Here is a 19,272-nt window from a genome sequence, read left to right as displayed (position 1 = left end):
TCTGGCAGGAAAGATTTCCTGGATCAAAAGGGAGCAGACAGCTTTACTGCCCAGGTCAAGGCTTAGTAGGGTTGTGAGACTTGCTGTGCTCCACTTCTCCAGAGAAATGGTTATTTGATAGGTTTTTCTTTTTCTTTGGTGTGAAGAGTTCTCAGGTGGATACATCAGAGCTATTCAGAAATGTCTTTGGGGATTACTGCATTGTACTGGTTATTGCCTGAAATCATAGGATTTCTGGTGCCAAGAACCTTCCTACTGCCGTTAGAAAGAGATACTTCCACTGTCAGGTTTACAAGTGTCATTCTGAGAACTTAATGGTCTCAACTTATGTTTTCTGAGAGGACTAGAATTATCAAAACAACAACTGAGACTGCAAAGGGCAAATACTAGAAGAGCATGACCAGCAGCTCATTCAGTTTGCTGTTGGATTCCCAATAAAAAGAAGTTACAGTTTTCAGCATTCACTGAGTAATATTTACTTACCTGAGCAACATCAAAAGAAGCTTACTCTACTTTTGACCTCTCTACTGTGACCACAAGCCCTAATTAGAGCCAGAATCAAGGGAAATTGTTCTTATGTCAAAGCTTTCTCTCAAGAACTCTTCAAGATCTCCTCCCAATTTCCCAAAACATCCCCCAACATAAGCTACCTACTTGCCATCAAAGGATAATGCTTTTTTTCTCACAAGCTGAGTCAGATTTGAACCAGAGGAAAACACATAACTAATTCTAAACTAACTAGTCCCTGCCATCTTCCATCTGCCTTTTGAAAAGGAAGTTCCCTGTGACACGAAACAGTCTCACTGTCTGCTATAGTTAGCAGCTCCCACATTGAAAAGATGTACTGTGCCACAACCAGCAAATGCCAAAGGGGACTCAGAGCCATTTAAAAAAAAAAAAAAAAAAGGCAAATGAGGAACAAGGGAAACTTTGCTCAGTGCTTAAGAGTTTAAAAACTCTGTCCCTGGAGAATTCAATTCCTTCTGCTCTGATGTGTCCTTCTGCTGTTTAACTGAGCTCTGTGGACTCAGAACTGCTGCTCTGTGCAGGCCCAGGACTGTCTCCAGAAGCAAGCACGTGGAAAAGACAAATACTTTATCCCCCACTCAGAATAGCAAACCCTGAGTCAGATTGAAGACAGCAACACAGAAGGAAAGTCAGAAGTCTGAATTATACCAGTGATAACAGGGTAAGAACAAAGCTGTACTTAGCTGATGCTGCTCTCATTAGTTTGTGTTCTACCTTGCCCGTGCCTCCCCACTTTCATATCCAAAATGCCTTCAAGTTCCTGACACATCGTGATCCAGTCTGGACTTCAAAACTCACTGTAACCTATATCAAGTAGACGTGAGTCACTTAGGTGGAAGAATAAGAAGAGTTCAGCTATTTGCTAACATCCATATTTTTGAAGAGGGCAAAGGAAATGCCACACAGTAGCAGAAAAATCCTCACATCTAAAAAGTCTTGATCTTACTTTCCAACATCCTATGCCTTGAACGTGTAATTACTACACTGAGATAAGACATACCCAGGCAGAGTTCTGGAGAGGACTTACAGAGAGGAGGAAAAGAAAAAAAAGCAAGCAGCCCAGCTTACCTTTTACTTCTTTACTAGATTTCCATAGTTGCAGAAGTAGGTTGACAAGTGAAAAGAACAATCTCTGAGCTGAAAAATCTCTCGCTTTCTAGTGTACATCTGATCACACTCAGTAATGTTTCTTAAGTTCTAGATTGGTATTACATTTTATATGATAGATCAGTGAAGAACTTTGAGAATTTGAACACTTACTAGCAACTTCAAAACCGTTCTAGAGATACACAAATAAAAAGCTTCTCTTGCCCTGAAGAAGGTGCATTACATGGCATTTACATGCCTCAGCTCATGGGGATTAATAGCTCTTGGCAGGAATTCCAGCTTACATTCACAAAGTGTCCTGAGCCAAGGAAGTAATACAAGGAAGTGAAATGTAGCAGTTATGAGAATTGTAGGATGTGCATTAGGAGTCCTGCTGAAAGGTATTTGGAAGAGAGAACTGTTAGCAACTTGCCCTGGAGTTGTAGTTGTTCCAAATTAACCAGGACCAGCTATAAGGAGTTAAAAAGTGGGTGTGGGAAGTGGTGGTGGTGAGGGAAATTTGGTCACAGCCTCATTTAGGTACATCAGCATTCTGTACTTCATTTCTACTTGTCACCTCCCCACCACTCGTGGGGATTTGAGACTAGAAGTTACAAATCAGCAATCTACTCACAGTCAACAGAAAAATGGGAAAGTGCAAGTTCAAGTGCTTGGAAAATACTAAGAACAAAAGCAGGAGGACAAGTGAGGACAGGCTGTTTCTCTGCAGAACAAGGAGGCAATGAGAGGCAGAGCTGTGAAGACACTGAACACGCACCTACAGCACACAAAGCTGTGCACAGTAATCAGGAGGCAAAAATGGCAGGCTCCTCAACGGGTGAGGAAGCCGTTCACCCCAGGCACTATTTCTGTGAGGAAGGAAGCTGTTTTGCAGAACAAATGGAAGTTCTCTATCTATGACTTCCAAAATTGCCAATGAGCCATTTCCATCACTTTCAACATCGACATTATATGACTTTTAGCAACCTAAGGCAAGCTAATACCCTGGCCAGCTTGCAAAAATGTGACATCTCCTCTTATTCCCTACGAGCCCCTCTCTACCTGTAGCAGCAGGACAGTACAATCTCCAGCAGCCTTTTCAAACACCAGCAGCCAATGTTCATTCCTTTCTGAGGCAGTAGCCCCAGATCAGTATTTTTCTATTCCAAATCTAACTGAATAAAACACAAGAGCTCCCAAAACCACAACTCCCACATCAGTAGGAAAGCATGTGGTGGGAGAACTGCTAATGATTTTGTTTTAAGTAACATGATCAGATAATTGAAGTTTCCAGGGCTGAAGCAAAATATTTTCCACATGACCAAAATAAATAAATAAATGCAGAACTAGGCAGACTCCTGTAACACAAACATCTTCATCACTTAGCAGGCAGTGAAAGAGGAGTGACCACAGACAAAAAGATATCTCAGTTCCACTGCTGTTTAGTACGGCAGTTCCCAAACTATGGTGTCCTGAAGTAATCCCCTGTGTATTTCATAAACCCTCCTAAGTCATGGCAAAGCCACAGTAAACAGCAAGGAAGACGGAAACTGCAGAGGGCTATACAAAGTCTTAGGAAATTTTGAAAAATCTCTTTTTGGGATTAATTTGGAGAGTAGAAAAAGGCAACTGGATAGAGAGATATCCTTTCAGGTTTTTGCATTCCAAACACCCACCGAGGGCCTGGGAAAAGCCAAGGAAAACATGCCTGGGGTCTGGTGGGAACACAGCACCATCTCGTGGAGTGAAGAGAAGTAGTATAGGAAACAAGAAATAAGTATTTTAGCACTTGAGACATCTGCAGCTTGGCTTTTTGACAGCCTGCTCTTCTACCAGGTTAACAAATCTCTCTATCGAATTTGTGCTTTAAAAAAAAAGTTCACTGCAGATCTATAAAGAACAAATGAACAACAAACAACTCCCTATTTTTATCTCTCAAACTCATCACTGTTAACATAAACACTGGGGCCTCTTCATAAATAGAGACGTGTGGGCAGATAACCATCTGTACTGAATGCTATTTGCCAGCAGGCCGAGTGCAGCTGTGAGCACCCTTTTCTTGCAAGGCTGAATCTCCTATGCTGAAGGTGGGCAAAGAAAACAGGTCTCCAAAAAGCTAAACTTGCCAGGAGCTGAGACCTGTACTTCCCATGCATTCCGTGCTGGAAAAAGCAAAAAAGCCCTTTTCCATTTAGAAGAAAGGCTTGGAGGAAACTCACAAAGGAAGCTATTCCACTTTTTCCTCTATTTGCTCCCAGACAGGAAGGCATGCTTACAGAGCATCTAACAGCGACTCAAGTCACTCAGCTGGTTCACATCTTCAGCCTCATAAGGAAGAACTTCCTGGCACCAGTGAAGGTGATATGAAAGCTCAGACAGTTTCTCCTTCACTGGAAGGACTCAAATCATCTCCACAACAGAAAGCACCTAAGCGTCATGGCTTCTAAAGAAAGTAGGAAAACGCAGGGGTCTCTGTACAAGATGAAGTTGATCTTACTTTGCTGCATCCCAAGCATTGTGCTATACTTATCTCCAGTTCAGCAAACACTTCCCAGTGCATTCTTATTTCATCTTAGTCTTCAGCACGAAATTCGTTTAAAATACAGGAAGCATTATGATAAACTGCCTATCCATTTTGAATAACTCATATGAGTTTACTACAGGTCTCTCAAGTATGATATTTGGGCTGTGTTCTCTGGTGGGCCTAATTTAAGTTTAAATGACTTGGTCTTATAAATCTTTCACGTGCACAAGCCTTCAGTAGCAGTTCCATAGCATGCTGGGGACCTCTGTGAGGATGCTTCCCCTGAGACAAAGCTCCAGTTAATGTCCACAGCATCCATCACAATCATCTGTTTCAGCTGGAAGAGGTAAGGAATTTAAGCCTTCCGACTTTTCAAGCCAGAGTGAATGCTGATTAAATTCACTGCCAGTACTGAAGTGCAAAAATAGAGAAAATGGGCTATATATTTTCCTTTTTTTAACTTGCAGTACAAACAGTTAGCTCCTAAGATTTATGCTTCAACAACAGGAAGCACAGACCGATCTGCCTCACCTCAGTCTCAGCATGCAAGCAACTGGAACTGGAACAAGATGAGTTCTCAAGATATTCTTCAAGCTGCAGCACTATCTGCTGCACTTGTACATGGAGAAACCCAGGCTAATCCTGAACTTAAGGGTACAGGATTAACGTGGTGCCCTACCTGGTCTAACATACCATGCAAGTGTGTGCCACTCAGCAGTGCTTCAGACAGGTATTTCAGGTATCTGTGTACAGCAACTCAACTACCACACATTTATGCTGCACAGAGAACAGTACTGTTACTACAGATCAGCGTCATGCCCCACCACGTAACTTTGCATGTTTTCTGGAGTCAAACATTATGCCTGTGGACTTCTCTCACACGCTGCAGACCAGATTTTCTCCTACCCCTGATCAAGTAGGTAGAATGCCTACAACAGTTAGCCCGCAGCCAGATTCCCAATCACTGCCTCTGAGAAGATCTACTCAGTGACACCGACTGTGGGCTTGAAAGCCAGATCTGCTTCATTCTGCACTGGTAACACAACTAATCCCGTGTTAAAAAAGCAAAGCAGAAAACTGAGTCTTTTACTGATGTCAGCAATGCCTTCTGTAACATGTAGTTGGCTTAGATCCCTAATTTAAACCCTGGAACACAGGCACTTCTCATGACAGTCTGCATTTCCAGGTACAAGACACCTGACTGCTGAAGTCTCCAGTATAAAAAGAAATACCAGTATTAGACCTCTTCAGCTTCAGTCCTGGGAAGATCTGTGACAGATAAACTATTAAAGACACAGATGCTTCTATGGGACCTACAAACTGTATGATGGATGGCTGGTGATATTGCTATCTATCTTCATCATTTGCCTGAGATCAGCAGGGCAGAAATGTAACAGACAGAAGGTCATTTAGTGCAATCTGAGAAAGAAAAAAAAAAAAAGAAAAGAAAAGAAATATGACAGATAGTTATGGGAAGTCAGCAAACCTGACACCAGCTTTGCTGTGGCCAAGCACTGCAATTAGGTTTCAAAAAAAGAGACAAGAGGAGAAATAGAGCTTCAACCACACTTCCTTCAAAATCAACATGCTAGAGTCTCTTTGAAAGAAAAAACTGCTTATATTTGGCAGGTGTATTATTAAATTCAGAGTCTAGTCAAGTCACTCTGGTCTTGAGGTCAGTTATATTATCTGAGTCAGCTCCCCAGCGAACACAAGTACAACTGCTCTCAGGTTGAGGCTTGAGGCGTTTGGACAGAAGCACACCATGAAGATCAAATGTCTCTCTGCTTTCCTAGGGAAAGAGACATTTCCTGCTCTCCCTCCCATCCCACTCACAATTATGCTCGAGTGCCGTCGGCAACGGAGACGTCCTGAAAGGCATCTCCCAGACGAGAGAGGTCACCTGAAGCATGAGCCCCTGCTGCTCATCTCCAACACTGAGGTCTGGGAAGAGCCATAGGGATTCGCAGAGCAGCACTGTGATTAAATCATCCACCTCTACATAGGGGATGGTGAGCTAACTTAGGTCAACACCTTGAAACTGTCTTTCTTCTCAGGTATTTAAAGTTCTCTTTGATGACTTTCAAAACAAATTAATCATTTTGATGGAGCAATAAATCCTGAACTTCATTTTGAAAAGGATGAAATCAACCACATCTCACTTCTTTTTATTATTCCTTCTTCATTTTCATCTGTTCAGATCTATCTTAAGAATTTCACTAATACACAAACAGCTAACTGGAATCTCAGTTAACGCTTCCCTCTAACAGAAGTGCTGTCATTTGATTATTCTTCCTTTTTTTTTTTTTTTTTAAATTCAATTCTAAAAGGCTTTTCCCTTCCACTGTCAGATAAGTTCACTTGTGGACCCCAAATACTGAAAACAACACAAGGTAACTGCAATCAGCCCCATGTTCCACTCCCAGGTTTTGCACAGGCCTCAAATGTCAGCATGCAGCGAAACACCTCCACAAAAACAGTCAAATCCACCAAAAAACTGCTCCCCCTCACACAGCTTGTTTCACAGGTACCCAAGCAGCCAGTTTCAATCTGCCCCTCAGGGATCATTATTAAGATAACTGTAATTAAGGTTTTGCATCTAATCCCCAATGTTCCACAGCTGAGATTATTATACCAGCTCCTGGGTAACAAGATTGCAATGTAACAAAGATATGTCCCCAAACACAGCTAAACTCCACTGGAGATCAATAGGTAGCCTTCCTCCAATGACAGGCAATAATTAGTACATTAGGCAGACAGGATAATGAACAAGACCTTCAGGACCTCTCATTCCTCTGGCCTTTGTTTTTCTATCAATAATTTTCATTGAAAAAAATGGATAAGCATACAAGATTTCTCTTTTTCCCCACTCACACCTGCCTCCTGCCTTTTAAGCTCTAAAGCCTGCAAGAAGGAAAAAAAAAAAAAAAAAACTATCACTGCCTGCGTTCCTCTGCATGTTGGCTTTCTCTCAGCTGCTTATTCTCTGTAAATATTTTATGACATATTTATCCATGCTAATGACTGTAATCTTAACGGTAGCTTTCATCCTGAAGTATAAAACACTCACATATACATGTGTGTGTGTGTGTGTGTGTCTTTCTTAAAAGAAGTAGGCATATTTGATATATGGACTCAGGGAATCCCAAGCCAGACATTCATCTCAGCATCACTGACATAGACTTCAAGTTACCTCACTGAAGTCAAAAGAACTATTTTATATTTATAAAAGCATTACTACAAAGAAAATTTAGTCCATAAAATACAAAGACCACCTTCTATCTCCATCTCTCTGGTTCCCACCCATTAATACAGGCTCCTCTTCGCAAACTGTTTTCCAAGTAGGCAGCCTGGGAAATAAACAAGAATCACCTAGAGGACCCCACAGGGATAAGGAGGAGTTACAGTTTGTGCTCCAACAGAATCTCATGCTGTCCAGGAGAGCATTAAGAGAACCCCATCCCATCTCATTAACACCATTACATCTCTCTTATCACACTTACAGGAATGACTTAAAAGCACAGGCATCTAACTTGATTGGGTATTGCACAGACAGGAGAGCACACAAAACCCAGAAAATGAGGCAGAAAATGGAGTAGCCTACTGCAAGCCAGAGCTTCCACGCTGGAAATCAGGCCTAACTTGAGATTCAAATTCTCAGATGCTATAGCACCAGTCATGGCTGATTGATAGAGGAACGAAGAGGCAATGAAATAAAAGCCACCTGTGCTTTCACATGCTTTAGTGACTGGCATATACTGTTGCAGATCAACAGCAGAACAGCTGCAGGAAGATTAACAGGCTTTTGCAACTGTGTGGTTTTCTCTGCACAAGTTCAGGCATCACATGCTGCCCTGAAACTTGGTGTAAGATTCACCTGGAGTACTAGGCACTACAATTGAATATAAGTTTCACAGTGTTATATGGAAAAGAAGCCACTTAAAATAATGGTTACTTTTGCCTACTAAAGCCAACACTACATTTGCCATCAGCTTCCAAATTCAGTACTGTACCGTCTTCTATCAAAGAGCTGATCTAAGAAGAGAGTCTTTGAAAAGTTAAGTTGATGGTTGAAGCCTGTTTTGGTCTTTTCCTTGAGTTTTTACATTTACTGCTCCTTAAGCAAGTATGGACATACACGTGATATTAAAAGGAAAAAGCTACATTTAAAATTCATCAAATCCTTGTTATATTTGATAGTTTAGAACACTTCACTTATTAACTTACATTTAGCAGAAATATGTGCTTAGAGATTATCATCAGCAAACGCAGGTTGGGGTGGGATGACAGAACAGTCAGACTCCTATTTTGTTGTACCACTTCTCTGTTACTGCTGTCAGCTTACATCAGGGTTTTCTCAGAGATCATACAACCTGCAGGTGCCATTATTGAAGGAACAGTTTCTGAGACGAGCTCTTTCATGGGCCAAAATACCAAGTATCACTCACTCAGTTACTTGTAACACAAAAAGAGGTAATTAGTGCCACGACCACCAAGTATTAGATAAAAACACAACACATTATCACCAATGAGAGACATGACCAAAAAGGAGCCAAATTATGGCAAGATTCTTCTATGACATACCTAAGAGAATGGCATAGCTGCTGAGCAATGTTAGAAATGAATTAAGAAACTGCTTGAACTGCTCAGAGGTTGATACTGAAGCTGTTAACACTGCCACCTGTAAAAAGTCTCCCTCCTGTCCTGTTGAAGTTTGCAGCATGGCTGGGCCATAGCTTATGTGCTGACAGCAACCAGGTGTGCACAGATATCAATGACTGATTGCAGCTCTCATCCTAAATGCTCCTTCTGCCAAGCTGTTGAAGCAATTGTAATTAAATTGCTCACTAGAGACCTCACAGCATTTTGGGGATCACAAAAGGATAAAGTTGGCTAGCTTTCACATTTGAAAAAAATAAAAAAGAAACTTCTGTCAGGGCACCTTGAGGAGATGTTGAAAGGTGCAGAAGAAGCAATTCCAAAAAGCACCTGTCAATCAAATCCCCCTTTTCTCACCCAGAACAGGGACACCCAGGTTCCTCCCTGAAGTTAACGCTACCCTTCCTGGATGACTCCCAAAGGGCACATGGGGCAAACTCTTGATCTGCAGCCTGATCTGATCCTTTACAGCTATTACTCAAAGGCAGGGAAATGCCTTTCAGTACACAGAAAAGCATCAGGCATTCTTAAACCACCGAAATGTTAAAGCAATTACATAGTGGATTATTACCAAGCAACAGAAAAGTCCACGGTGCTTCAGTAAGAAGCAGAGACAGATCTCTGCCCTAAAGACGTTACAGTTCTTGGAGTAGCAGTGCAAATGAAAATAAACAGTGGTAAGAAGGGTAAAAGCAGGGTTCACAATCCAAATCACAATAGTACGATTTACATCATGTACTAAACTCTGAAGTTATATTTCCCTCCTCTTTTATACTAGCTCTGAGGATAAGGTCATTCAGAGACAGGGACAGAAGGTGCCAAAGGCTTAGGGTAGGGACTGCAAATGAGCCACCAGGCAGAAAATACTAGTTATAGTAGAGGGTACATAAAAGAGCACTGAGTAAGCAAGGGCAAAGCATGAGGAGGGAAGAAGTAGGCAGGGTGCCTGACCTGCTGTAACAAAGTATGATTCACTCGAGATAAATCAGAGGTGACTCTTGCTTCACGTAGGGTGGATGTCTCTGTAGTATCAAAGGCAAATCCCTAAGTGTGCTGATATTTAAACAGCTGACTGATTTAGCCATGCATGACTAAAGAAGTCTATGCAGATTTATTTTCTACACACTAGCAACCTCTTGCTCTCTGACTCACTAAGTGATAAGCTGGGCACATTACATATGAACGTGTGGTAATTAAACATGAACAATGAAAATGGTTTTTGCAAGTAAATCAAGCTGAGCATGCTGACATTGACAAAAATTGTCCCAGATGGTGGCAAACAAAAAACTATTGACAAGAGGGACCATCTCCCAGCTGGGGGTCTGAATTCCTCCCTAGAGATAACTGTAACCACTTAGTGACACAGGCAGCACAAGAGGGGAGCACGAATAGCTCCCAAGCACATCAGAATAAAGCTATCACCATAAAGTCATGCTTACTACTTCAGCCATTCTCCCTGTTAGCAGTCTCCTCCTCTCATGACTATTCTGCCATGCTATCTAAGCACGGATGAAGAAAGCTGGTTCTGCCACTGCCTCTTTGCAACCTCGCCTACAGAATATGCTCCACAAGCACCAATCCACTTGCACATTTATTCATTTACGTGGGGGTGAAGGGAAGGACAGTAGTGGAAGAGGGAAGGGTGTGCTCCAGCACCCCTGGCACCTCACCCACAACACACACGTGGCAGTGAGGCCAGCTTCAGTCTTCCTCATTCTATCCAAAATGTTGTATGCTTTAATCTCAAATATTGCTCTTAGATTTCATTTATTAATTTTTATATCCTTCCTTTAAAAATCAAGTGAAGAAAAGATTTTGGATACTAAGCCTCACTCACTATGATTACGGAACTGAAGTTCACAAAAGCTCTTGCTACAACAGTGCTAAGTCAATGAATGAAAGAGCAAAGTCACCAAGACTTTCTTTTCCTCTAATCCTTACCTCCTTCAAATGTGATTCACCAACAGACAGTAGAAGTATATAGGTTATGCATCACATGAAAAGGATTATTTGAAGAGAAATATAACTTATTATGCAAAAAGAACAACAGCCCTGAATATTGCCTCTCCCTCAGACAAAAAATAAACAAAACAAGCACTTCTTAGCAAAACAATCCCATTAAAAGGTTAGAAGATTGCTCTGTTTATCAACAGGCTCTTTCTCTGAAATGCATGCAGACTGGAAGCACACGAAGATATACATGCAAGATGATAAATTTGGGCTGCCTTTGCTTTTTACCAAACAAATTGAAAACTTGTTTTTAAACTGGGTATATATTAACACCCAGAGTTTATAAATAAATGAAAAAATACCCCCCAAAAAGCCAAATCAAGAGCCAGCAGATGGTCTTAACAACTGTTTCAACAATGATATAAAAAAGCTGTTTGTAAAAGTGCTTTATACACTCCTTGCGCTTGTCATTGCTGCAGGCTATTGATCTTTTACAGACAGCCTTCCCTAATACATACTCGTGTTAGTCTGGCAATTTCTCCTGCAAAGCCTGACCCTTGGTGTTACCCATCTGCATGAGGCACTGAGTAACAAGCAGTATTTTCTATGATCTAGTTTGACATACATATACCATTCCCAGTAGCTAGACCGCTGAAGGGTTTTTGTTTTTTTTATGCATTCTCTCTGTGCAAGGAAGAAAATGTCATTGTTTGTCCAGACAGATGAGAACAAGAATAAGGTACGGAATCTGTAAAGCTGTTTATGGAACAAGAGCTAAGCACATGCCACATCTCAGGTAAGAGTCTGTAACTACCATGTTTTCATGTGAGATCATGGTAAAAACCCACTTCAATTAAATTAGGTAGGCAGGATGGAGTTCCCCTCAGATGCAATGCATTTCATTAATATTGCAGGTTAACTTCCAACTCCAGTACCTTATCTGCTCGAAGTTACGCATTTGAACAGTTTATGCAATATACAACACTTTGGAACATAAAGGTTGTTCAATATCCATAAGTACCAACTGCAGTGTATTAATGGTGATTTCCTGCATCTTCGAGTAACAAACAAATCATGAGAATAGGCTGAAAGCCCAGATTTATTGAATGTGTTGCTAGACTGCTTAAAACATCTGTAAAGAGTAAGAAATGAGGAATTGCCTCAAAAAAAGGAAGAACACATCTTATATGGCAAGGAGAAATGAGGAATTGCTTCGAAAAAGGAAGAACGCATCTTAAATGGCAAGGAGAATGTAGCTAGCATTTCCCAAATAGTACCATTTCTTCTATTTACACCTTTCTTTATAGGTGTCAGTACTAGCCAGTACACAGGGCAGATGTTCAAATTCACTTTTTTGACCGTCTCAAACTGAGTTTTTGTTTTGTTTTAAACATTGGTGCAAAAAATTACCTAACTCGAAACACATTAAAACAAGTATATTTATGCTCACAGCTTCTATTGATTTCTTATCCTGAGGACTCTGGGTTCCTGCAGATTAAAGGACATCTAAAACAGAGCTACCCAACAGCTAGAAGTTAAGGTTGTATCATCATTTCCACTAGGCATTTAAATCCTCCTCTTGTTAAGCGACACCGATGAATGTGTATGGGCATCTATAGATGTACCTCCTGCATCTCTACCACCCTAGTTTATCTGTGCTTCTCCTTCGCCACTCAGAACCTGCAGTCCCAAGCCAGTTACATCTAAATTGGGAATCTTAGCGGCCCAGTCCTGGAACAAAAATTAAAGAGCAAACTGTCTCAACTAAACTTCCTTCCCGACTGATAACATTGAGCAACTTCGCAAAGCTTAAGGTAGCAAATAACAAATCACACTTATCAGTTGATAACTGGAGATGATCTAAAGAGATGATTAAGATTATTTTAAAAGAACACCAGGTATGTCATTTATCTCAGAGCTGCTAAAATATTCTGCAAACACGTGACAATACAAATTTCCTGGTGTGGATCCATGAGTTAACAGAAATGAAGAGATAATTATATTCACACTTAGTCTTACTTTTGCTACCATTTTCATTGTGTAAATCTAGACCTGTTCTATTGACTTCAATAATCTGATATACATTAATGGGAAATGACAATTTGTTTGTTCAAAAAAAAAAAAAAGGAGTAGCTATCCACCAAACTGACTTCTGTTTTTTTTAAAAATAAACAAAAAACACAACTAACAAAAAAAAAGAAAAAAACATTCTACCAAATAGTCTGGTACATTTCTAAACAATAGCAAGGCATAACATGGCTTCAGGTTACACAGAAGCTATCTCCCCCTGCCATCATTTACTATAAATCCAGTCTGAAGAACATGTAATTTAATTAACATACAAGTGCTTGCATTTCCATTAGACTTGGGGGGTATGCTAACAACAATATCTAATAGATAGGAACAGGAAGCAAGACTTCTCCCTCTCCACAGAGACTTCGTAAAATAATGAGGCAACCAGGAGCAGAAATCTCCCCTCCTGATACAAGGCAAAGACTAAAAAAACATATACAAAGAGGTTATACGCACGTTTTGAAGATCCTGGTCGAAGTCCTGTTGCGTTCCAGGAATCCACACGACTTACCTTTCTGGACCGTTTTCAAACCCACAACCTCCTGTGAGCATTTTTAAAACACCAGCCAGGCCTGACACTGGAAAGCTGGCTACTACCTCATCTTAGTTACCCCAACTCAAATCAAGCCATTGTCTCTGCTCTGCACGGTTTCCAGCCACTAGCTCTAAAAAGCAGCAAGGAATCCCCAATTACAGACACAGAAACCTGTCTTTTTGAATCTACAAAGCCTGCTCTAAGTCAGTAGCAACAGTATAACAAGAGCACTGTGACATTCTGGAGCGGTGAAGCCCAGCATATTAGAAACAAAGACAGTATCAATAACCTCTTCAGAGATTTCCATAGCATGTACTCAAATGCAACCCAACAGGCTCCAAAGCAGCATTTCTTTTACACAGATGTTTTTATAATGTGCTATGCTTAGCAAGACTAAGCCAAATGACTGAACAAGAGGAGTGTGGGAATGGAGAATTGGGTGTCCAATACAGCTTCCAATTTCCCCTTCTTACGTACCTCTTGTTTTAAGAAAATAAATAAAACAAAGCAGAAAATCAGAGCCGCATCTGGTTGCCCTGATATGAAATGTTTCTTCTAGTCCCAGTCGGGTCATTTTGGATTCCAAATCAACACAAAACCAGATCTGGCACTGAAGCCTCTAAATGTGTGCTCGTAGAACCCTTCATACCTGTAGTACGGTCAGTGTTGCAGAGCAGCGGTTGGCCTTTGCAATATTTGAGACAACTACACTGGGAGAAAGGGAGGAGCAGTTCAGGTAACACTGCACTTAGTGAATGACTCACAGAAAAGCAGGCTTTGGGGCCTTTGGCAGGAACCAACTGTCACCACTCATTAAGTAGTTAGTCATGTTTGCCATCAATTCAGCCACATCTCAAATTACCATGGGAAGAGGTGTAGATATGACAGTACTGTGGCACCAATATCACACACCTTGCTGTACCACTAACAAAGTCTCCCATAAAGACCCTTGATTAGAAGCAGCAGCTTGTGAGATGCAGGCAGAGTGGACTGCAAGAATCTTCCAGCCTTAAAATTTCAGCACACAATGAACCAAAGCATTGTAAACTACTGCTATAACTTACTACAGTGCTTATAATACATGCTCCTTTGTTCAACTCCTTGGAGCAGGGAGAGAAATGGGAACTAGCTGTCTGCTTAAATAACAGAAGTCAGGAGACAGTAGAGCTGAAGTGATCTGCTCCCTGGTGACAGGAGCAAAAGCCTTACCAGGATGAGCAGAGGGAACATCTGAAGGCTTATATCTCGCCCCAGAGGATGACTTTGGGCTTTTGTTCAATTATTTTATCAAAGATCTTAATATTCATTGGCCAATAACATAATATCCAACATTTTGAGAAGCAAATCAACATACCAGGAAGCACAACACTGGTGCTGTGTTTAATTCTCCATTCAGTTTTAACTGAAAACTCTACCAACCAGTTCCCATTTTTTTTCATTTTTGCATACAGCTAGTAACTCAACAGAAGCCAATCTAGAACAATGCTCATCAGTTTTATATGGATTTCGCATTTCTGCCACCAAAGTTTGAATGAAAACATCAAAGCGTAACTCAGTATACAAGATATTGCTAGTTGGTACCTATGTAAATAGTACACACAATTCATTCCTGTTTTCTCTAAACTAGGAATTCAATTAACATCAATTATCATCCTTGATCTGGTTGAGTTAGCTTTAAAAAAGAGGATAAAAAAGCACCATCCCCGCCCCCTCAATACCCACGTACCAAGTATATATTTTCATATTCTTGTTTTAACAATGAGAGAAATAACCCGGGGTATGGCTCAAGAAACCTTTCAAAGAATCAAAGCTTGGCTTTACCATTGGAAAGCTTTGTATTTCCACTAAGTAAAACTGTTTTCTCTGTGCTCTTTCAGAACTCTCATCCCTCTCTAATCCAGTGGAAAATGCTACTTACGGTCATTGCACTGGCTTCCAGAATACGAAGTCATGGAGCAATCACAGGTAAAACCTTCCCACTGCTGATTACAGATGCCCTGATTTGCACAGGAATCTTCCTGGCAGGTAGTGCTTGGTCCTGGAGATGGGATGACAAGAAAAGAATGAAACAAAGCTGAAAAAATTATTTTAGTGAGACCCACAACAATTCCAAGTCATCATTACCGTTACTATCAAGTTCTCATGCAGAACAGAGAAAGCACTAACCACTTTTCCATTCCTGAACGTGCAACAAACTCGAGTAAAAGAGCACATAGACAATTGTACATTCCACGACAAAACAGCAAACTGTAACAGACAGGAAGGAGGAAGAGTGAACAGCAAGATATTCCCTCTTAGGCAGGCTCAACTTATATGTTCAGCACTCATTCACAGAAGTTTATGATAAAATATGGTGTGATGCAAGGAAAACTGAAACACTGCCAGTTTGATGTGCTTCCCCTGAAGTTTGATCCCCTTTGTTTTAGGGCTGCAGACTAGAAAACAGGCCCATGAACAACGTTTCATCCTACCCAAAGAACCATTACATAGGTTCCTCTGGAAACACATCAGTGAAGTGCAAAACCGAAGAAAAAAAAAAAAAACACATGACATTACTCCATGAGGCTTTACTCTGGACAGGTTTCCACAGCTTTCGGGGGAAGCAGCCATTACTAACAGAACAGCCTTTCATGTCTCTTATTTGGAGCTAACTGTTGCTATCCCACCCAGATAACCTTGCAAAGACACAAATAACAGGCAAAAGAGTGATCTTCACATCAGAAGAACTCTGATAGTTACTATGTCATCCACAAGGAGGTAGCTGGATTCTGAATCAATTGAGAGCAGAACTGAAGCTTCAAGCTATATATTACAAACAAGATAAGCCTGGACATTACTTGCTAGAAAACATTTTATCTTCAGTAATCCAGACAGGTATACTGTTCCTATTGTGCAGTACTTCAAATGAAACTTACAACTATAGTTGCCATATCTGCTATTGTATATCCTACACTTAGTGGAAAAGAAAAAAGTAGAAGATAAGAAGCGTAGAAGATAACAGGCTAGGCTGCCGTAGATCAATCTCAAACATTTCCAGTCTAACCCTAAGGACAACAGCATAAGGATAAAGCGAACAATCATTCTACCCATTTCACCAACACTCATTAGTCTGTTAGCAACAGCAGTTCCATTAGGTTCATCCCACACTTAACCCTTATCTCTTCATTACATCAGAAGTACCACCTGTACTTTACAGATGAGATGGGAGGCATTAAAGTAGAGATACTATTTTCAAATATTTTAACTCAAAATGAAAAACCTCAGCCACCACCTACCAAGACCTACACTGGATCCCATGGTTGTATAGCATCTATGATATTCAGATTGTCCATCTAGACCCTTCCTTATTTACAAGCATTTTCAGCTCTTGCATCTAACTGGAAGCTACGCATCATGCCGTAATCCTCCCAACAACTCAAAGACCAAGCCAGGAACAGACACTCAGTTTTAGTGCACAGTTCCCCCTCTTCCCACCAGACCATTCATCCCTACTGTGAGAACAGAATGTATGAACTTCAGTCACTACTTCACTATCTTGGCTTCTTTACATCTCAGTGTCAGTGAGAAGGAGCACATGAAGATCAGTAGGCAGGCAGTTTAACTGAACATCAACGAAAACCTGAGTTTCTTCCATGATCTGTTATACTGTTTAAATAAATAAATAAATAAAACCCTTCTAAGTAGAAGCCTAAGTGCAGACAAGAAGAGCAGACAACAAAATCCCTGAAAAATTCACCTACTGTAAAGATGCAGCAGCAGCCACAGCAAAACAGTGTGTTTTTTCATACCAAAAGAAAGCCAAGCAGCATTTTTCAACACTTCCCCTCCTCCCACCCCCCAACTCATCTTCAGCTGTATGAATCCCAGTGGTCTCACTGGCACAGTGTGAAATTAACATACCACCCCTCTAGGTTTACAGCAGCACTGACAGACCGTAGGGTGTGAGCTGCTAGGTGTATGTACGGACACACTTCTCCCTTGCCCTTACACTTATAAAAAGACATGGATATAACCAGAGACAACATACAGGTGTCAGGCTGAGGTCGGACACTTCAGACTTACTCTGGCCCCAGAAAAGAAGGAATAAAATAGAATATTAGTCTGAAATAGAATATTAGTTGTCATTTTGTCTAAGATTTCCGAGTTATCCGAGGATAAGAATGGCTGAAGAAGCAAAGCAGAACAGCAATTTCAATGACGGTGTTCCTGCTCTACCTGCACTTTACTGAGAACACTTTGGTTAATCAGCAACTGGACTAAATAATGGGCATTACTGTGTTGGGGATAGCCTTTGTCCAGGATACTTACAGGAGGAAGTACTAGAACTCAACTCTAAAAAGAAGCTTGCATGAAGCCTAGTAACTGGAGCTTGAGGTGTTCTCAGCAGTGACAGGCCAGAGAGCCAAGGCGTTTGAATTATGCCCAGTATCATGGTTTCTGAATTGCATTTTACAACAAGCAACTGTGAAGATGGTAACAGTATTTTTAAAGCAGCAAGAGGAAAAAACATCACCCCTAAGCACCATCTGACAAGGAATTCTGAAATGCTGACAATAAAAAGAAGCTTGAAGCCTGATCGGCTGTCTTTAGAGTCAGTTGTGACGGCACAGCATAGATCCTGGGTATTACGCTTTGCCTCACCCCTTAGTACTATGGGCCATTTGCATGGTAAAAGCATCTTTGTCTCCAAGAGTTCGTCTATTCCCGCTGCTTACAGTCCTTGCCTGGTGTCATAATCCTCCATCTGTAGCAACAGAATTTTGTTCAGAGCAACTAACAGGGATGTCACAGGGGATTAGGATTTTAGATTAGGGAGCAAAGTGACAGAAGCACAGGAAGGTTTATAAAATGAAGACTCTGTTTCCCTGCACATGCCCTTTAGTGCTAATGAACTAGGAAAGGAAGACAAACTGAAGTTATATGAAGAGCAGTAGAAATGGTTCTAAAATACCAATGCCATCAGGCTTCAGGTCTATTTTTAATGTCAGTCCTTCGGCGACACTTTCAACATTCTAGAATTATTTTTAAAGCAAAGTTTCAGATCAAGCCTTCACATAGTCTGAGATACATCTGGTAAGTCACTCTACACAGTTAATTAAAAAAATATGCATTCTGACTTTAATGTTCTCTTTGAATTTGCAACATCCTGACAGCACTTGCTATTTCCCATGAGTGCATTTTTGTTCAAAGGCCTTGTTTTTTGTTATCTGTTTGTAGCTGGGCCTGACAAAGCTTCTTAACATACTTTCTGCTGGGCATGTGGCATGAGCGGGCAGTAGATACAGAAGTAGAAAACTCCCCAGTACAGGAAAGCATCCCTGCTAGCAGAAGTGAGACTTGCTCTGTCACCTCCTGTCCAGACTAAGCATATCAGCAGAGGAGGCTCACTGGGAATATGGGATGGCAAAGGAGAATTCCACAACCACAGCATTTAATCTTTATTTCTGCATCTCTGACTCTTACTGAAACACCTCAGGATCTGATGACTTGCAAGATCTGAGACTTTCTTGGGAATAAGTCCAGTATTGGACTTTTCTTCCAGACTACCTAGCTAGATGTATGGTTTATTATTTTTTACCACTAAACATTTGAAGAAAATCACCTTAGAAGAGCACAGTAGCCAGATGTCTCCTACGTAAACTGTTTGGAAAAATTAGTCTCCCTGACTCTTCCTCGAAGTTTCAGCTGTATGGTGGATTTCTCTGCCCTGAAACGGAAAAATTTGAGTTCTACTGCTGTGCATTGCTAAAACTGCCGTGTTTCATCTCACAGGGGGGCTCTCTTCTTCAGCAACAGAAGCCATTCCTGCTGTGTTATTTGAAAGCGCTTTGCAGCGAAAGGAACTTGAGAAATACAAGATACGATATTGTATTCACCATTCTTCTGAGTTACATGAGGAATTCAGTTTCCTTGATAG

At 40.9% G+C, this 19,272-nt stretch overlaps 1 protein-coding gene across 7 annotated transcripts in view; it reads right to left on the bottom strand.

Annotated features, from left to right (window-relative positions):
* Window positions 1-19,272, bottom strand: part of NRXN3 (neurexin 3) — a 940,418-nt gene that overhangs the window by 521,876 nt on the left and 399,270 nt on the right. For all 7 annotated transcript variants that reach the window (XM_083837468.1, XM_083837465.1, XM_083837469.1 and 4 more), the window contains one exon: window positions 15,274-15,393. In XM_083837468.1, the coding sequence (XP_083693594.1) occupies window positions 15,274-15,393 (120 nt within the window). The remainder of the gene's footprint in view (window positions 1-15,273; window positions 15,394-19,272) is intronic.

Source organism: Anser anser (assembly GCF_964211835.1).
Source record: "Anser anser genome assembly, chromosome: 5".
In the NCBI taxonomy this organism is placed as follows: Eukaryota; Metazoa; Chordata; class Aves; order Anseriformes; family Anatidae; genus Anser; species Anser anser.
The sequence above is the reverse complement of the archived record's forward strand: the minus strand, read 5'-3'. Positions and strand labels throughout refer to the sequence as shown.